This window comes from Perna viridis, chromosome 6 (genome assembly GCF_037379345.1).
Source record: "Perna viridis isolate PV_CMFRI_1.1 ecotype Kerala chromosome 6, ASM3737934v1, whole genome shotgun sequence".
NCBI lineage: Eukaryota > Metazoa > Mollusca > Bivalvia > Mytilida > Mytilidae > Perna > Perna viridis.
In genome coordinates, this window is record NC_142450.1 from 34,362,835 (window position 1) to 34,381,261 (window position 18,427).

Sequence of the window (18,427 nt, forward strand, 5' to 3'; positions counted from 1 at the left end):
ACGAGGCTCTGCCGAGCAGTAACCCTGTTTCGTGCCGAATCCTTTTATTCCTTTTATGTGAAGTCAAGACATTATTATTGTGTTGATATTGCAACAAAAAAATATTTTATGAACGGGGAATGTTATTCCCAATACAAATTCTATAATGTGTTCCCTGTGTTGGGCCTCCCGTAATATAGATGACGTAGTCAGGTTTAAATTTGTTAATCTATTCGCGATCGATTGGGGTGCAATATATTGTGCTACTTATTTACAAATAACTGACTCATTTTGCGACAAAGATATGTATTATGGTAAACAAATTATAACAAGTAACATCATTATTTTGCTTTAAACTCAAACTCATTTTTAGTTCATTTCGCTAGTGCTTTAGTATTTTCATGTGTCGTCTTGTTTTTTCCTTTTCTTTAGTATTATGTGTTATCTTTTTTATTCACTGCATTGTTTATGTAGTTCGTCTCTAATTCATGTGTTCAGTATTCAAAACTGAATAAAAACATTCGAGGGATTTTTCATTTCCCTTAAAACACTTATTCGTAAAGGGTACGATTTTAAAATAACTGTTTATCCTGATTCCCGCAAATAGAGATATTCAACTCCTAATTGCACCTCTGCGTTAAATCTAAGTCATTTCTATTTTCCATACGTGGTTTGCATTTATACCACATTCAATAGAGTCAAGGTCGTTGACAAAATTTGCTTTCAGAATTTTACATGATATTACATATATATAACAGTTTATTCGTTTTGTACAAAGGAGAAGTTCGAAGAATAAAATAATGTAAAAAATGGTTTTTTTGCCTGAACGAGGTATTAAAAATGGCCGAAAAAACATGCAAATTTGCTTCATTTTATTTTTTGGCAAAAAAACGATTCGTAAATGGAAGGTATAAGGGTACCTGGAAATCATAATTTGGTTGATGAGGTGGGGTGCACGGGGGTTATCTCAGCCCACGTACTAATAGTGTAACTTGACTATTTGCACCATCAGAATCAAGGAAAACAGACAAGATTTTCCATATCATACTGGACCATTGAGTTACAATTTCATTGAAATGCGCTGAAAATGAACATTTCAAGGTCAGATAGCTCTGTCAAAAACCTAATTTTTCTAATATTCTATTTAAAAATTTCTGAGCGGATCAGTGATGAAGAGATCAAATGATGGTCTTTTCAAATGAAGAAAGCATCCTTGAGTGAATTCATATTTTCAGATCGGTGGGGTTTTGACATGGACTTTTCTGATTTTTTTCTAATTTTGCCTGATTCTTACAAATACATAAACTTAATTAAAATGCATACATTTCATTGTTGATAACGTGTCTATGAGATAAGACAAATAATAATGTAGTATTCTATTTTAATAGTTTATATTGCAATTTCTAAAACATGTAAAAGTGTTTTCACAAAAAGGTTGTTCCCTAAACAAAAATCTATAACGGATAATAAAACATGACTATGTTTCATTTTTATTGATACATGCAAAAAAAAAAAATTACATAACACTATTTTAACGTCTTTCATGCCTTGAGATTTTATATAGTGACATCATTTTTGCACATTTCATATCTTATACTCATTATGCCCCCCAAAAAAAACTAAAAGTACCATTTCAGTGCTATCCAAAACAACTGTAAATATAAATAATTTGATCAACAACCATCTAAATTAATCAATTTTAGTTATCTTTTTATCAAGCTCACACCGTTCTATGATGAGCCGGGCGATTTAGAGAAGGGACTTAAAAATATTCTTTCAATGCTGAATCTGGAATATATTGATGCCTGTTTAATTCATTTTCCTTTCAAATTAAAGGTAGGTGAAATTACACATTTTTAATAGCTTAACTGTTATTTATATAAAGACAGCAAACTCCACTTTAAAAAGATACCATGACAAATGTGTACACATCATAATATTTTTTTTTCGCAGTTAGACAAAAATGTCCCTTTAGTAAAAACTAGTGATTAAAGTTAACAAATTGACCTTATGGTGATGCATGCATAATTTACCATCATTAAGTGAATTTCATTAAGCGACTTAAAAGACAGAACAAATAGAATGAGAAATGAAAAGTTATAATATAAACAAAAAAAAAAAGGATTAAGTTTTCGCGGTCAAAGATTTTAACATTAATATGCGAATAGCCTAGCTGGCCGAGTGGTGGTCTAGGGCGTTTGACTTAGTGCAGGCGGTGTTGCCATAGATGTCACAGCGGTACGAGTTCGAGTCCCGTGGAGGGAAGGACCAAAAATGTGCTCCGCAAATTTGACAGTTCTAACATCGTTGGGAATTTTTCAGACCCTTATATATAACGGCCTTAATTAATGCTTATTTTGCAGAAAGAACTACTAACAGTGCATAATAAACACGCTATTTACCAAAAGACTGTTCACCTTTTATTCATGAGTTTAGTAACCCATATCACCCTCTGGAAGGCAAGTAATTTTACTTATGTCTGTATTACTCTTTTCGCAGTCTTATGTATTAAGGATAGACGTTTGAATATTTAAAAAAAATATTCATGCTAAACATTCCCAAAACCATAATCCCAGTGACCGAAGTCTGCATTTTGTCACAGGATATTACGACTACTGGATACAACAATTTATTTAACTCTAAGTAAATGAAATATAAAAACAAACTTGCCTATGAAAGAGATAACTCAACCATATAAACTAATACCAGTGTGAACTTATGAATGGCGCAAACAAAGAGAGAGTCGCTTTAAGTCAAGCGTTTAAAAAATATCTCAAATATCAAAGCCTATTCAGCGCAATCACAGTTTATTCACTAAAGTGACATAAAATTATTTAGGAAATGAAAGTTTTATTGTCAACATGGTATATTTTAGTTAAAGTAATTTCAAACTTCGAATAAACATATGTATGCGTCATACTTTCTAACATTAAACTGTTTGTGAAATGATGTTTTCTTTACTCCATTTACATTACCCTCTTAAATAGCCCAATCATATTCTTGATATCCTAGGAATGATTTTTCACTTATGTCATCGCCCTATAATTTAGCATTTATCGTTGTCCCCTGAACTAGTGATATACTTCGACATTATTACAATGATTTTGCTGTGATTTTTACATTACCCATTCCCGTTATAAAATGTAGGACCCAGTAATTCTTAGCACTCTGGTTGGGATTTTACACTTATTTTATATATCTATAAATATCTCTGATGAATAAATAATTATTTGTTATTTTGTTTCTGAGTTTGTTGTTCTTTGTACAATAGTGTAACACTCAACCAAATATTGTGTTGTTTTTAATAGTCACGCTACCAACCAGGAATATTGAGGTTCGATACCACTGTTAATTTTTGTAATGTCTAAAGTTACTATTTAGACTTGTCTAACCGTTACCACACATTATATCAATGTTTGTCAAAAGAGTAGGCCCAGCTTAATTTAAACTTCTAGTGTATTTCATGTGTCTCTATAAGTGTGGATTTCGTTTTTGTTTTCCTTCAAACCCATGCTTTTGTAATGGTACATTGTACATTTTCTAGATTTGTCATATAGCAATGAGGACCAATTTTGAGCAAGAGTCGAAACAACAGTTTAAAGTAACTTCAGATCATTCATGTAAAATATTCAAAATAAATTTAACAAAAAAGCAAATACCCTAATGATTTACAGGAATTGGAAGTTTTGAAAGAGAAGCGGTTGACTCGATCCATTGGGTTGTCAAATTTTAACCAACAGCAAATATACAACATCATGGCAAACTATGCAGTACCTCCCGCTGTGTTACAGGTTCGTACACATACACAGAAAAATTGCAATATATGTTTTATATGTTCCAAAACATATAGCAGCATATGTTTAGATCCGGTGTGGAAATATATCTACCTTCGCCCATTAAAACCCATGAACCCAATAGAAACATATGAAAAATATATGTTGCAATTTGTACATTTTCTCATTTACTCGGCAACACCTGCATGTTTGGATTTTGAACACGTGACTTTTTAGTTTACCTGGGTAGTATTTATAAGAATTAACTGACTAATCAGGTAAACTAGTTTGATTGTGTTTATATCATTGGCATGTGAACGTCGACACACAATCAACTACATTTATTATCCTGGTGACATTAATCGGTTTATGAAATACATCCATATGAATTAAAGTTTTTGTTGTTAACAAGCTTTTCTATTGTATGTGTTAAATATTGTCAAAATATGATAATGTAAGATATAGTTTAACTGCTATTTTTAACCCAATATATAAAAGCAGAATCTACAAGAAGTGTACACTTTTATCATTTTCATACAGTTTATCGTGAGAAGGGCATCTCGGAAATAATAGTAACGTAATTTTGTAAACAATTGTAATTTTATTTCAAAGGATTATATTCGGAATTGCGCGATATTGTGGGGTGGTTGATAGAATACTTATTAGGATTGTTGTCTTTATGAAATATTCTTATTTAAGAGTCTGTTTCCTTACCTTTTATCTTCCAGATCCTACAAATAGTATATGATTGAGAGTACTTGTTACTTTTTTTTATACACATATATGTCTCTCATGATAATCAGGAACTCAATTATGAAATCGATTGCATTGCTTGTTATTTCAACCTTTTTGTTAACAGAACCATTCTGTGACTAGTGTCCGGATCAAGGTTAAAAAAATGTTAACAACCAAAGTCCTTATGATATAAAATTACATTCTAAGTTTTCTATTTGCCGATATTTCTTTACAGTCACAAAATTGCCAAGGAAATATGACATTTTGATTGCTGACAAGCAAGGGAGTTTTTATAAATACTTAAATCTGTTACGTGATACAGTTTAAGCTTACTAAAATCATCCATACATGCACGCTAAAATTATTGATAAATATGCAGTCTGTGATGTTGGTTCTGTGTTATCCAGTATTTTAGGTTGTTTTGCTTTAGGAAAAATTAACAAACAAAAAAAAAGAATCCACGCTGTACATACCAGACATAAGTACTCTATCTTCCGTTTTTTTCTCGCAGGTTGAATGTCATATTTATCTACGAATACCAAAGTTAGTCAGCTACTGTAAAAAGAGTGGTATATTTGTTACATATTTTGCTACACTAGGATCACCTGGCATTCAAAGCATTGACAAAAGGTCATTTTCATATGGAGATTATTATTTTCTTCACACACTACTTGTAAAAAATTTCATTGGTACAAGATTAATGCAACAATCATTGATATGTCGTCTATTATACGTGCATTTAAATATGAAATGACCAATATTGACGTTTAAATAATAAATCATATGAAAGCTTATAATGGAAATTAAAGACATTTTAACTTCATATAATTAAAAAAATAAATTGTGTACTTCTTTATGAAGATGTAAGCTTGTTAGGCATAAGTTTATGTAATAATCAGGCACAATGAAAAAAAAATCAAAAACAATGCATTTGAAAACCCCATCGATCTGGCAATATTTTTCACTCAAGGGTGCTTTTTTTTATTAAAAAACCATGATTCGATCTCTGCATCATTAGATTTGCTCAGAGTTTTTTTTAACATAACTAGAATAAATATGGTGTGTATCCACCGGGATCAGCTGTTAGAAAAATGAGAATTTTGACAGATTTATCTGCCCTTAAAATATTCATTTGAGTGAATTTCCACGAAATCAAAACTCAATTTACCAAAATTACAATGTATATGGAAAATCCCATTTTCCTTAATTTTGATGGTGCAAATAGTCGAATTAAACCTTCGAACTTTTTATATTTCCTTATATTTTCAGCCAATGCCTGATTCCAATTAGGCTGACACTTGAGAATTCAACTTATTGCATTTACTTGTCTATACAAAATACGTTATTCTTGTAATTTTTAAAAGGAAGTAAATGTAATATGAGAAAAACAATAGGAATACAAAAAGGTTACTTTTTTATTCAAACTCATTACACATTTAGGACAATTACAATTACCGAGTGGTCTGCAAAAAGATTTTACCTTATTAAGCATTAACAAAGAGAGATTGAATTTAAAAGAAAAAAAGATGTCCTATTTTTTAGTCAGAACATTTTTCCTTAGAAATTGACAAAAAAGATCAGATTCAATATATCTCCAATTGCGTATCAATGTAGATCAAAAATTATCCCTAATTACTGCTGAAAAAATACAGAATTATTTTGTGCGCTTGCACGAAAATAAAAATATCAAAACAATAAAAAACAAAAACAAAAACAAAAAAAAAAAAAACAAAAAAACAAAGAACAAAGAACAAAGACAAAAAAAAAAAAGTTGACCGTAAAAGAAACCATCCTGCAATCATTACTTTATTGATTTTGAGATGAATATGGAAAAGTTGAGCTGATGTTTTGCAGTGAAAAGGGGTTGTAGATAAAAGTACTTAAAAGATTATCAAAAAATAATTATGTTACGTAATTGTTAATAGTTGCAATATTATCCAAACCCGCTGTTGTTTACATAATCCTTGCAGGTAAAATGAAGGCTTGTACTATTTAGGTATGTGTAATTTGATTCAATGTAAAAGGAAGATAGACAAAAATTGTCCTAAAGCTTTACTAAATGTGTAACATTATATATCTCTCATCGTACATTTCAAGTTTGGTCGATGTAGGTTGTCTGGAATATTTTTTTTTTCAAATTCTGATGCTGTTTTCTTACTCAAGTATATTACATAAAGGTAAATATAATATATAAAAATTAGTGTGTTTTATTTCAGAATCAATAATGTAGACATCCTTGCCGATCCTGTTGTACAACGTATGGCATCTTCTCATTCGAAAATACCATCGCAGGTTATTCAAATTATAATAGAAATGCTTATAGTCACTTACTTAAATAAACTGGTCTCAGCGTAAATCAGAAAACCATCAAACTGTTGTACAAGTGGATACGAAAAAAATAAATGAAATTGATCTCACGTATATAGGGATGTTCATAAATGACAAATAAAATGTTCCTCCAATACAATTACCACCCTTTATTCATACAGGTTAGATACCAAAAATATTTCTTAATGAAAGGTTTTACAATTAAAGTCTTGAACATTGAATTGGTCTATTTCCGAGTTGCTCATTTGCTTTTGTTACTTTGTATGTATGATTTTAGTTACTTTATGTTCTTTGTTGTGTATGTCTGGTTTCCATGTCTGGTCTTTGTCCCTGGATTACATTCTTTAGATTATCGCTATAACCTTGGTTCCCTTGATTACTCTCTCAAAAAAGTCGTTTGTATTTAAGTTCTGGTAAGTAATGGTGTCAAAGGTTTCCTTTCATTTCAGATTGTTTTGCGTTACAATGTACAACGTGGAATTGGAATAGTTTGTAAAAGTTCAAATGAAACCAGATTGAAATAGAATCTAAAGGTAGGGTCAAATAAGAAAACGCAAGAATATGTTGTAGGGTTTTTATTTTGAATAAATATAGCTAAACAAAAAATATTTATCCTTTTTGCTAAGGGTCCTCCGACGAGCAGAATGTTAAAACACATTAAACATTTAATTTTCACGAAATCGAAAATGGACACAAGAAATGCTTCCAACGTTGCCCTGCTCTCAAAGTACAGGAGGCGGAGACATTTTTCAAACAATGCATTAAATGTGTTTGAATGAACGGTTTCGACCTACAGAAAGGCAATCATTACTCGCAATGACCATATGCAAAATTCATATTTCACTATATTTCATTTATGATTCAGATTTTCAATTTTTCCTTGTCATTTATTGAAATGGACGACCTATCTAACATCGATAGAAGCCAACGCATTTTTACCTCTAAAGACTTTATTTTCTTAAGTACCTTAAATAGAAAGTGATATTATGATCACTGAGTGCATTTCACTTGATCGTTTGACAGTGATGCTTATTTGCAGAACATTTCATAAATTGCTTATATTTTGCCATACTACATTATAGTTAATTGCCCAAGTAATTTTAATGGCAGGTCACTCTTAAACAGTTACACATGGTATGATTTTTTCCCTTATCTGTTATTATATACTCAGGATATTAAGTACCTTCTGTCTATGTTTTCATTCAGTAATTCGTCACATGTTTGTATCCTCTGCTAAACAACATAATTGATTTTAATGACACTCCCGCTGTATCTGTGTATAATGGATTTGTTTTGGGGTAAGTTACAGCCTGACCTGTGGTATGATGATTTCTATGTTGTGCATCAATGAGTGGCGTGGGCTGACATTTTCATTTCGGTGGGATTGTTGTCTCTTTGACAAATACACCATAACTATTCTCGTGATATTTCAGGGAATGAATAGTATAAGCTTGTTTCATTATAAATCCGCTACATATATTTTCTTTCTGATATAAATTGAGGTTTCGCATACCACAATCTTAGCCAATGACTCAGATTGATAAAGGGATTCCCACTTTTTATTACCAAGTCCTCCAAACCATCTTCGATAATTTAAATGAAACTTTCATGGCATATCAAAAAGGAAATGTTGTTGATTTTTTGAATGAACTATTGCCATCACATATTCATTTACTACTCATTCTTAACCATTTCATAAATTCAAATGAAACTTTCAAAAAATGTAATCTAGCCATATCATTTCTTTAGTTAGTCCTAATTATAAATTCCAATTTGCTTAACATTTTAACACTTATCATATAAATAGTATTCTGTGTCTTTATTTTGTTAAAGATTATTTGAATCACTTTTAGATTATTAAAACAATATTACTAACATATCTAGGAAATGTATTTGTGCATAGAAGATGGCAATTAAAAGGTCACGTTTTGTAAGAAATGTTATAGTTGTTTGGTTTTGGGTTAATTTCGATGTGTTCTAAGTTTAGTAAATCGTTTAAAAAACAAACAAAAGACAAAAACGAAAACATAAACAAAAAATAACGAAACAAAAACAAAAAAGAAAAAAGAAAAACTAAAAACGAAATGCAAAATGCATATTGCTAAAACATTTCGATTCTCCTTGTGATGACAATGACACAATATTTTACTTAACACTACAAACCTTGATATAATACATTAAAACATTCATCTGTTATATGAGTTTAACAGTCTTTGCTGTCGTATTTACCTTTTTCCAGTAATGTAATGTATCCCTCTGTTTTATATATACAAATTTTATTATAATTGCAGGTTGAAAAACCACCACAAGATCCTTTCACCGAGGTCTAGACTCGCCTGTCATCCGGCAATTGTTAGTTGAATCACTCTCGGTGCAGTGAGGAAGAAGATACATTATGTTTGTTTTGAGGAGATAAAAAAAGATTCAATGTTAAATACATTTAATCTACATTAATTTTTATTTTCTTTATGAATTATTCTACTGATAACCACCATTACATTTTACATTGAATATGGTCTGACTACTTTATAAAGACAATATAGTTTGATGAACAAAGTAAATACAAAATATGGCAGACATCCATAAACCAATACAAAAACTCTGATGAGATCAAAAATTTAATTACAAAAGACTTTTCGAAAACTAGTTACATGAAACCTCGTTCGACATTGTATCAACTTATTTGTTTGACGATGTGATTTCCACCCTGCTCATTTTTCATAAAATAATGATGGAAGGGTTAAAAAAGTGAACAGAAATCAAACACCTGAAAATAGGTTCCTAAGAATAAAATTATTGTGAATTTCTCAACACCATAATCTTTAGAGCGGCGTTTTAATTAAAATGATAGTTTATATAACGGATTTTATTTATTCATGCATGTCTCAGGTAAAACAAAACTTCATCCCTTAATAGCACATTGGCAAACCATATTAACGCATTCGGCATGGCCATCAGGACAACCAGTCATGTGACCAGTAGGGCAATCACTTTTCTCTTGACAGGTATCTAAAACGGTATCAAATTTAAAAATATACAGCATGTTAGATTTTATTAGAGTACTTCATATTAATATCATAATGCGAAATTGCATTTATTAACTATATATTTGTAAAACACAATTTTTAGACATTATGATTAGGAATTTTGAATATGTTTTGCTGTTGAAAAATCTCCTTTAATCATAACAAATGGTACAAAATAATTCCAAAACAAATTCATGTTATTGATTGAAGTCTTAATTCCAGCCTTAATCAAATAAATATAAAACTGTAAGCATATCTTTTACAATTGATTTTTCTATCTTGTTTTTCAAAATTGTTGTATACAATTTACAATGCGTAGTATATCCAAATATGTTCTGTTCATTTTTATTCAACTTAAATAAAAACAAAAAAACAAAAAACAAAACAAAACAGCAGTTCGAGATTTGATATAATTATTTCTAAAAAGATACATCTTGGCTTCAGCAGATGATCAAAAATTAATGTAAACAAACATCGTTAAATTAAACAAAACAAAACAAAAACAACTTTTTAAAAAAATAGACATGTATAAAGACTTCAAATAACTGAGTATGAAATTAAAAAATACGCCAAATAAGGAAGTTGCCACATTTTAATTACAATGGAACATGGATAAATTCTAAGTTTCAAACGGATCACCATTTCAACTAGAAACGTCATGGTACAATTATTCTTAATTGACCAATAAAGTGAAGTCTCTGAATAATCACGAAATAGTTTTAACATATGGTGAAAATAAGCAATTACTGAAATCTCGTTTGGAAATTGGCCTAATAACTCTGATTACAGAAAACATGAAATGACATACGGATAGGACATGCACATTGTGACGTTGTTGTATCACAGTGGCCATGGTAACTGTCATGACAATGTTGATGGCAGTCATGGTTGGTAGTGCACTGTTTACTTACCGCCAAACCTGTAATTAGAAACCAATTTTTTTTTATAAAAAAAAACACTTATTGTACAATTGGTTCTTATGCTGCTGATGAGAGGTTATTCTTTGAAACATGTGAACTACATATTGATAGGCGTATTATTTAGCATTTATTCATTTTCTATCTTGTAATTAGCTTTACTCCAGTTTATAGACGTATGTACTGATTATATTAATATAGGTACGACATCGATTAGAATATGGACTATACGTAACTATGAAAATGTTTACTACCGCAATTATGAGCAACCGTCTTTTTACTATGAAAAAAAAATGGCTTTAAATAAGATAATTGCTTTAATTTGGGAATATATATATTTAAAAATAAAAGGAATGTTCGCCACGGAGACTCCAAATACGGGAAATGGACGAAATCTTTGTCCTTGAATGACATTCTTTTGATTTCTGTTAGAATCTTGGTTCCCTTAACTACACTTTAATATGACGCAACATTAATGTTCAGTTTTATGAAGTGAAGCCTTTTTGTCAAGGTTGAGATTGACATGCCATTTTTTGTACAAGTCACCAATATCTGAAGTAACATAGACAGAAGTAAGAAATTACATCCAAATGGACATTGTTATTTGCTATAAATTTACATAAGTCAATTATATAGCAGAGTGTTTATGAAATAATATATACAATTAAATGATAGGATATTTTTCCACATGACCGTTATTTACTCAAATAATTAAACTTACCAATATTCAATACTAGAAGAAATATGATACAGTTCATTGTCTTGATTCAAAATCTGTGTCAAGTTATCTATAGTAAATGTTAAGTGAAACTCTGTTTATTAAGTTCTGATAAGGCACACATATTAAGCTTAGATAACAACAAATGTAGGAGGTTTGCAAAAACTGGAACAATTCAAAGAGAAGTTTGTATATTTAGCCGTTCATTTTTGTAAAACTTCAGTGTGCTGTTAAGAGATGATAAATGAGGTGTAAAAAGTAGTTTCAAGGGACAAACAAATCTCAAATCCATATCTTCAGGGGTTCATTTGAAAGTAACCCTAAGCTTATTATATTCAAGAAAGCAGTTCTGGTTTAGTTTGATAGTTTGTTTCACCATGCAAATACTACACGAGAATTATAGTTCGTAGGATAAGGGGGATATATTACAGAAAATGTCGTGCAAGTGTTGTTACTATTTCAATCGTAATGCAACATTTAGTGCCTGTATTTAATATCATTGCTTATGTTGTTCATTTAATGTAAAGTTTTTTTTTATAATACTACATGCATGAGTATCCCCTCCCGGTTTGTTTTGTAGGAGTTCATATTGCTAGTACTACATGCATGGGTATCCCCTCTCGGGTTTTTTGTAGGAGTTTATATTGCTAGTACTACATGCATGGGTATCCCTTTCCGGGTTTTTTTGTGGGATTTCATATTGCTAGTACTTAAGTATTTCGTGTGACGTCTGGTTTCCTTCTCTGCAGTTTTTACGCATAATTGCTTTTATTATTTTCCCAACAATGTGTATGAAGATTGTCTCTGTTTTTTTGTGGTCCTTGGTATAGGAAAAGGCTGTACAAATCTAAGCGAAATTTCTCTAAAATTTTGCTTTCGAAAATCACAAAATGAGCTCAGTTTTTTAAGTCAATTGAAAAATAGTGTTACCCCATTTCACATACAAATATTTCTTTATATGTAATTATCAATATGTCAATTTTTGAAATCATTTGATGAAATAATAAAATAAATGAAATTTATCTGTTAAATTTATTCCTCCTGGTTTAAGTCTTTATATTAAGGATACCACAGCATACATAATTTATATGTACATGCACATGAATTTATTTTACAACCCTTACACCAGGAGCAATCTTCAAGATAATTGCAGACAGAAAAAAGTGTATAAAATAAATGTACAAGATCTTAATTTGCTTTTTTTAAATATTGAATTGCCATTGACTTTCATATTTTTTAGTGCAAAGGGGCCCAGAAAACTATCATTTTTTTTGTGCTTTTCTGACAGCAATTATTTTTGTTTGGATAAACAAACACTCAACTAAAAATCATTGCAGATTCATAAATGGGTCATATATTGTCAATACATGTATATCGTCACTAGGACAACTAATCAAATTTTTACCTCTTGCAGATTGACCTACATTAATTGATCATATTTGTCGTTGCACTGTCCACGAATCTGTATCACTGAAAAGGTCTTTTAGGATAAGTAATCTTTTATCATTTTGTGGTCTGTTGTCTTCAATGCAAGAACATTTAACTTGTAAACAAATAAAATGCAACTCATGCTGTTATGTTGTAAATAATGTCAGTATGATGTCAGAATGATCATTATTGTCGACTATTCAAACTTGCAAGAACGTATCTAAAAGATCACACAGGTCTCCTATTGTAATGAAGACAGACTTATTGATAGAATGCAGGAGCACCTTTTACTTTTTGAGCTATTCAGATCTTTCATCTAACAATTAAGCCTTTGGAATAGGGTTATGTTGCTACAAGATTTAAGTCATCACTACAGACGTTTTATGGCCGTCATCATGAACTCGTGGGTCGTTATGGTGTATCCATCTGCGCCATGTAAACCGATTTGTTCAACGTGTCATAGTTTTCCTTTCCTCTTTCGTCTACCCCGGATTTGACTTTTTACCACCAAACCTCTTTCAAAACTTTTAACTTCTATACTCACACTTGTTAAAGAGGGTCTGCAGTCCTACCACTACACTTGTTACTCCCGTAGGGGTATAAATACAATGTGGATCTTGAATAATTCGAGAGATCTTTTGGAGACAATCAGTTCAAGACTATCATCTGAATATAATAGCATTAAAACCTATGCTTTTTCAACACTTTATACTTCTATTCCCCATACTCAGTTAGAATCTCGACTTAAAAACATTATACATCGTTGTTTTTCCAAAAAAAGATGGTACGCCTAGATACAAATATATAGTTCTAGGTAGAGATTCTTCGTAATTTATGAGCAATAATTCCAAATCAATTTCCAAATATACAGAGGAAGATGTTTACAAAATGCAAATTCTGGAATTTTTAATCGACAACATATTTGTCAAGCGTGGTGGACGCGTTTTTCAACAAACGGTCGGTATTCCAATGGGAACAAATTGTTCTCCTCTACTTGCTGACCTATTCCTTCACTCTTATCAGGCTGACTTTTATATCTGATCTGATCCAAAAGAAAGAATATCGTTTAACTAGATCCTTTAATCTCAGTTTCCGCCATATTGATGATGTATTATCTTTAAACAATCCTAATTTCGGGAATTTGATACATCGCATCTACCCCAAAGAACTTGAGATAAAGGATACTACAGGCACTATGAAGTCAGCCTCATATCTTGACCTACACTTAGAAATCGATGGTGAAGGAGAACTATTGACTAATCTTTACGACAAACGTGATGACTTTTCATTCCGAATTGTCAACTTTCCTTTCATCTGTGGCAACATCCCTTCTGCACCTGCGTATGGAGTGTTCATATCACAATTAATACGTTATGCCAGAGCATGCCGATGCTACCAAACTTTTTGTATCGCGCTAGAATTCTAACAAATAGGCTTCTGGAACAGGGTTATGTTGCTTCAAGATTGATGTCATCACTACAGAAGTTTTATGGTCGTCATTATGAACTCGTGGATCGCTATGGTGTATCCATCTGCGCCATGAAAACTAATTTGTTCAACGTGTCATAGTTTTCCTTTCCTCTTTCGTCTACCCCGAACTTGAATTTTTATGAGCAACTCGGCGGGTGTTTCTAGAAAAGCAGAGGACGCTTACCTTACCGGTGCACCTCTTCCATGCTCCCATTTTTTATAGTGGAGTCCGAGTCCCTTATTTGCTTTTGTTGCTTTGTGTATATGATTTTAGTTTTTTTGTGTTCCTTGTTGTGTATGCCTGATTTCCATGTCTGGTATTTGTCCCTGGATTGCATTCTTTTGATTACCGCTATAACCTTGGTTCCATTGATTATTCTCTTAGTACCTTAGCTAGTTTTGTACTAAAATCGGTATCACTCTCTTTCAAATCCCTATAACGCACTTGAAGTTTTTTATATTTTTTTCAACTTACAACACCCAATTGAAATGACCACCCCATTCAGACTATGTACCCGTCATAAAAAGTCATTTTGATAAAGAAGGCTTTCTTTGTGAGCTACCAACTCAAATCGCATCGAACATCTCTTATTTCGTAACAGTCGCAATCGATAATGCTCAAAATTGCAAGCTTATGCTGAATACAAAAAATATCTGTGTGACTGAACTAGGAACAAATCTAATTTCTGATAACAGCTTGTCAGTCACATAATATGACAATGTTTCCAGTGAAATAATCTCGCCATTGTAGTCAGACCTATCAATCTGTTGATTTTAAAGTTACAACTGAATCTTATCTTTGACATAGAAAATGCAATAAATATTCAAAATGTGCTAAAAGTACTGAATAATACTATAAATATCTTCTGCTACATGATCAAATTTGTTGAAAAATATCACGCGTGTGTCCTAAAAGTAATTGTTTCAACAGGGGAAATAACTCTCTTCAGAGATTTAACTGAAACAAAATGGTTTTATATCGATTTTAAACCAAACGCCACTTGAGCCCACTCTCAATTTTGTGGAAGCGTTTTTAAGATGTTGCTCAGTATCATTTGGAATAATTCACAAATCTTTGGAACACACAAAGGAAAAAGCAGGACTGAACTTCCTTTTAAAAGAAAAGCAATCCCTCACTGGCTATTTTTTCTCAAGTTTCATTCATAGTGTTTATGGAAATATCATATATGCATCTTTAATAGCTAACAGTACATATTTTATACATATTGTAGTGGCATTTGAATTGTGAATAATTGGAGGACTCGAATTTTCATTTAAATATCATTTTAATTCTAGTTTGTAAAAATAAAACTTGTAGATTCATTTCCTGCAAAATTTGGTCCTTAGCAACATTTGGTTTTAATGTGTGAAGGAAGCATCGCAAAACTATTGCAAATAACCACTGATATAATGAATAACATGAAGTTGATACTTCAAGATCAGTGCAACAGACATTCCCTAAAAGTAAAGACAAAGCTTCAAGTCTTTTGTAACGATACTTTTTTATACGGTTATAATTTATTGCAGGGACCAAAATCTTTCATGTTATTATGAACTTTACAAAAAAAAACTTTATGAAAAACCAGACAAAATCGAATTAACCAAAGTAAAAATACAGTGAAAACAAGCACGTATAATGCCACAATGTATTCATTCAAAAACATACATGTATTGGTGATATCGTGGTAATCTTATATAGTTTGTCCTATTTCTGTGAATAACTTCCTCATATCTTGGTGGAGCATCATGTACAGCATTCCAGAAGTAGGCGGCTTTATCTCTTTGTCATCTTAGTTCTCTTCCCTAGAATGGAAAGATATATACAATTATGGCCAAAAATCAGTTTATTTTAATCAAATTAAATCTAATCATTTAAACAGATCCAAATATAACCTCATCTAAAAAACGCATAATTGAATATTAAAATAAATCAAAACTTGCATTTGGCATTTATCATCGGAAAACAATACAAACCCTTACACAACGCCTCGTACCTACAATTTCGTAGGGCATCTCTTTTATTCTGTTTGTAACTTTAACGAAGCATCATACAATTAAGAATGCAATCGGACAAATTAAGATAATGAAAGTTGTATATGGTTTCTCTATAACTGAAAAAAAATAAGTAGCATAGTAGTAGAAACGGGTCATTCATGATATTGAATTAAGGTTTTATCAAATCATAAACAAAATCAAAAATAAAAGACAACATCAACAACAATCAAAAACAAACATAAAAACACAAGTTTGTTACGTTTTTCAGTGGCTTTCCTACAACCATGATACTCTTTTGTTACCAATCTGCTGAACAGTATAAAGGATTGACAAATTAGAACATTTAAACTGAAAGAGTTGATGCATAGGTAGCCACTCATCCATAAAAAGTATCTGGACATGTGTCAGACAGCCAATAGGTGTGCAGTCATCAACTCTTTCAACAGCAACTGGTCAGTTTAAATGTCCCAATAGCTTTTTTAATCCTTTGTATTGTTCAACAGATTGATAACAAAAGCGTGTCATGTAGGAAAGTCACTGTAAAATGATCAATGAAGCAGTTTTCACCAGCGCACTAATTATACATTATCAATTAGGATGCATTTCTTGAATAGATTTTTTTTATTTATTTTTTTTTTTTATTTTTTTTTTTTTTTTTGCTTCACTTTGTTTTGTGTCTTCTTTCTTGGATTCAATTGTTTTCTTTTAAAAAGAAAAGTGTATTTGTCCACGACAATTCTTGATACAAAATATTACATGATGTTACATATTTACGTTATACGGTTATCTGGTGTCACATTGTATCACTAGGGAAGTAGAGTCCATCATTTTCCCGCCAGTTTGAATTTTCGACACAGGACTTACAGCGAAAATAACTGACATAAAGCTGCCTCGAAAGTTCACTGTTTGCAATTAGAATATCTTTCTAGTCAAGTGATGCTAGAACTTTCGTTGATTTTACAAGTTCGATGCTCATTATAATCGAATTGTCCAGAATGTAGTTCAAGTTTTCCAGTACGTATCACATGATTTAAACACCGACCATTGTGTCCACTAATTGAAATATTATTGCGGTGTATTGAGTTCAATGACCAGTAATGAAATGAAAATAAAGTACATTCACGTAGATTATATATATATATATATTTCATTTTTATCACTTACCTTACTTTGCCACAGACATTTCAGTTTAAAAACAATATTTCGGGCTTTTTCTTCGGAACCTCTTAAATATCATCTTCAACATTGCTATAGTTGCACATTGGATATAGACATCAAATACCATTCAGAAGTTAACATGCATAGAGCTGCATTTGAAATAGGAAGTATCAGTATTTGTAACATATTAACAAGTGTTCTAAATTTTTGAAGATTGGCAGAAACTTTGATACAGAATCGATGAGGCAGAAATTGTGAAAATATTTTGTATGAAATAGCTATAATTAATACTCTTTGTATTGTCTTTTCTGTTGTTGTTTTCAATTCAGAACTGTTAGTAACGCTTCCAATACCACCTGATAAGTTTGTTTATTGTACCCACATAATCTCAGAAAGCAAGCATTCGCATATCTTATCAAATGGTCTTTTGATCCAACAAGATATGAATATTTTTGTCAGATTTCTTTTAGATCATTTTAGTGACGAAAAAGTACATTCATTGTACTTCTTCTGATATGCTTACAGCTTACAGCACTCGAATTCATGTTTTCCTTTCGTTGTGGTGATACCGTTTATCGTCAATTTAATATGAATCACCATGAGGACTAATAGTGTACCACTTATTGCGGACCTTTTACAGTATTCTTACGAATCTCAACTTAGGGCCAGTATAAATAAATTGCTTCCATACAACGTTTGGTGGAAAAGTTTAAAAACACTTTCAGAATATTTTGACAAAATTTTAGCTCATTACAATGACGACATCAATATTTATACTAAAGATACATCTGCAGAACTTGGTGAACTTAATACTAAAATGAATGATAAAAGTGAAGCTTTTCAATACCTTATTGTTACTATTTGTTTTCTGATGATCATGTCCCCTTGTCACCGTCAGAT

The 18,427-nt window shown here is 31.2% G+C and overlaps 1 protein-coding gene and 1 long non-coding RNA gene across 3 annotated transcripts; one reads left to right on the forward strand and one right to left on the reverse strand.

Moving 5' to 3' along the window:
- The first annotated feature begins 654 nt into the window (after positions 1–654).
- Positions 655–9,531, forward strand: LOC148614670 (aldo-keto reductase family 1 member A1-like). Of its 2 annotated transcripts, none has more exons than XM_088588935.1 (7): positions 655–781; positions 1,699–1,815; positions 3,654–3,770; positions 4,999–5,117; positions 6,704–6,779; positions 7,265–7,350; positions 9,127–9,531. In XM_088588935.1, exons 2-6 carry the CDS (start codon positions 1,759–1,761, stop codon positions 7,337–7,339), a joined length of 444 nt encoding a protein of 147 aa, XP_088445061.1. In that variant the 5' UTR covers positions 655–781; positions 1,699–1,758; the 3' UTR covers positions 7,340–7,350; positions 9,127–9,531. The 2 variants fall into 2 exon arrangements, with proteins under 2 accessions (XP_088445061.1, XP_088445062.1); XM_088588936.1 differs by having other exon boundaries at positions 7,265–7,348; positions 9,107–9,531.
- Positions 9,532–9,666: 135 nt separating this feature from the next.
- LOC148614671 (uncharacterized) lies at positions 9,667–11,596 on the reverse strand. Its single transcript, XR_015923754.1, has 3 exons — positions 11,480–11,596; positions 10,650–10,760; positions 9,667–9,824 (listed from the first exon to the last, which is right to left on the reverse strand). It is a non-coding gene; the product is annotated as an uncharacterized LOC148614671 (long non-coding RNA).
- Positions 11,597–18,427: the final 6,831 nt, after the last annotated feature.

Bases quoted from the DNA above. Each gene is read 5' to 3' on its own strand.
- LOC148614670 (XM_088588935.1), top strand. From the start codon at position 1,759: ATGCTGAATCTGGAATATATTGATGCCTGTTTAATTCATTTTCCTTTC. The intron at 3,771-4,998 runs GTTCGTACACAT...TTTTTCTCGCAG, and splicing joins TACCTCCCGCTGTGTTACAG to GTTGAATGTCATATTTATCT. The intron at 5,118-6,703 runs GTCATTTTCATA...GTTTTATTTCAG, and splicing joins ATTCAAAGCATTGACAAAAG to AATCAATAATGTAGACATCC.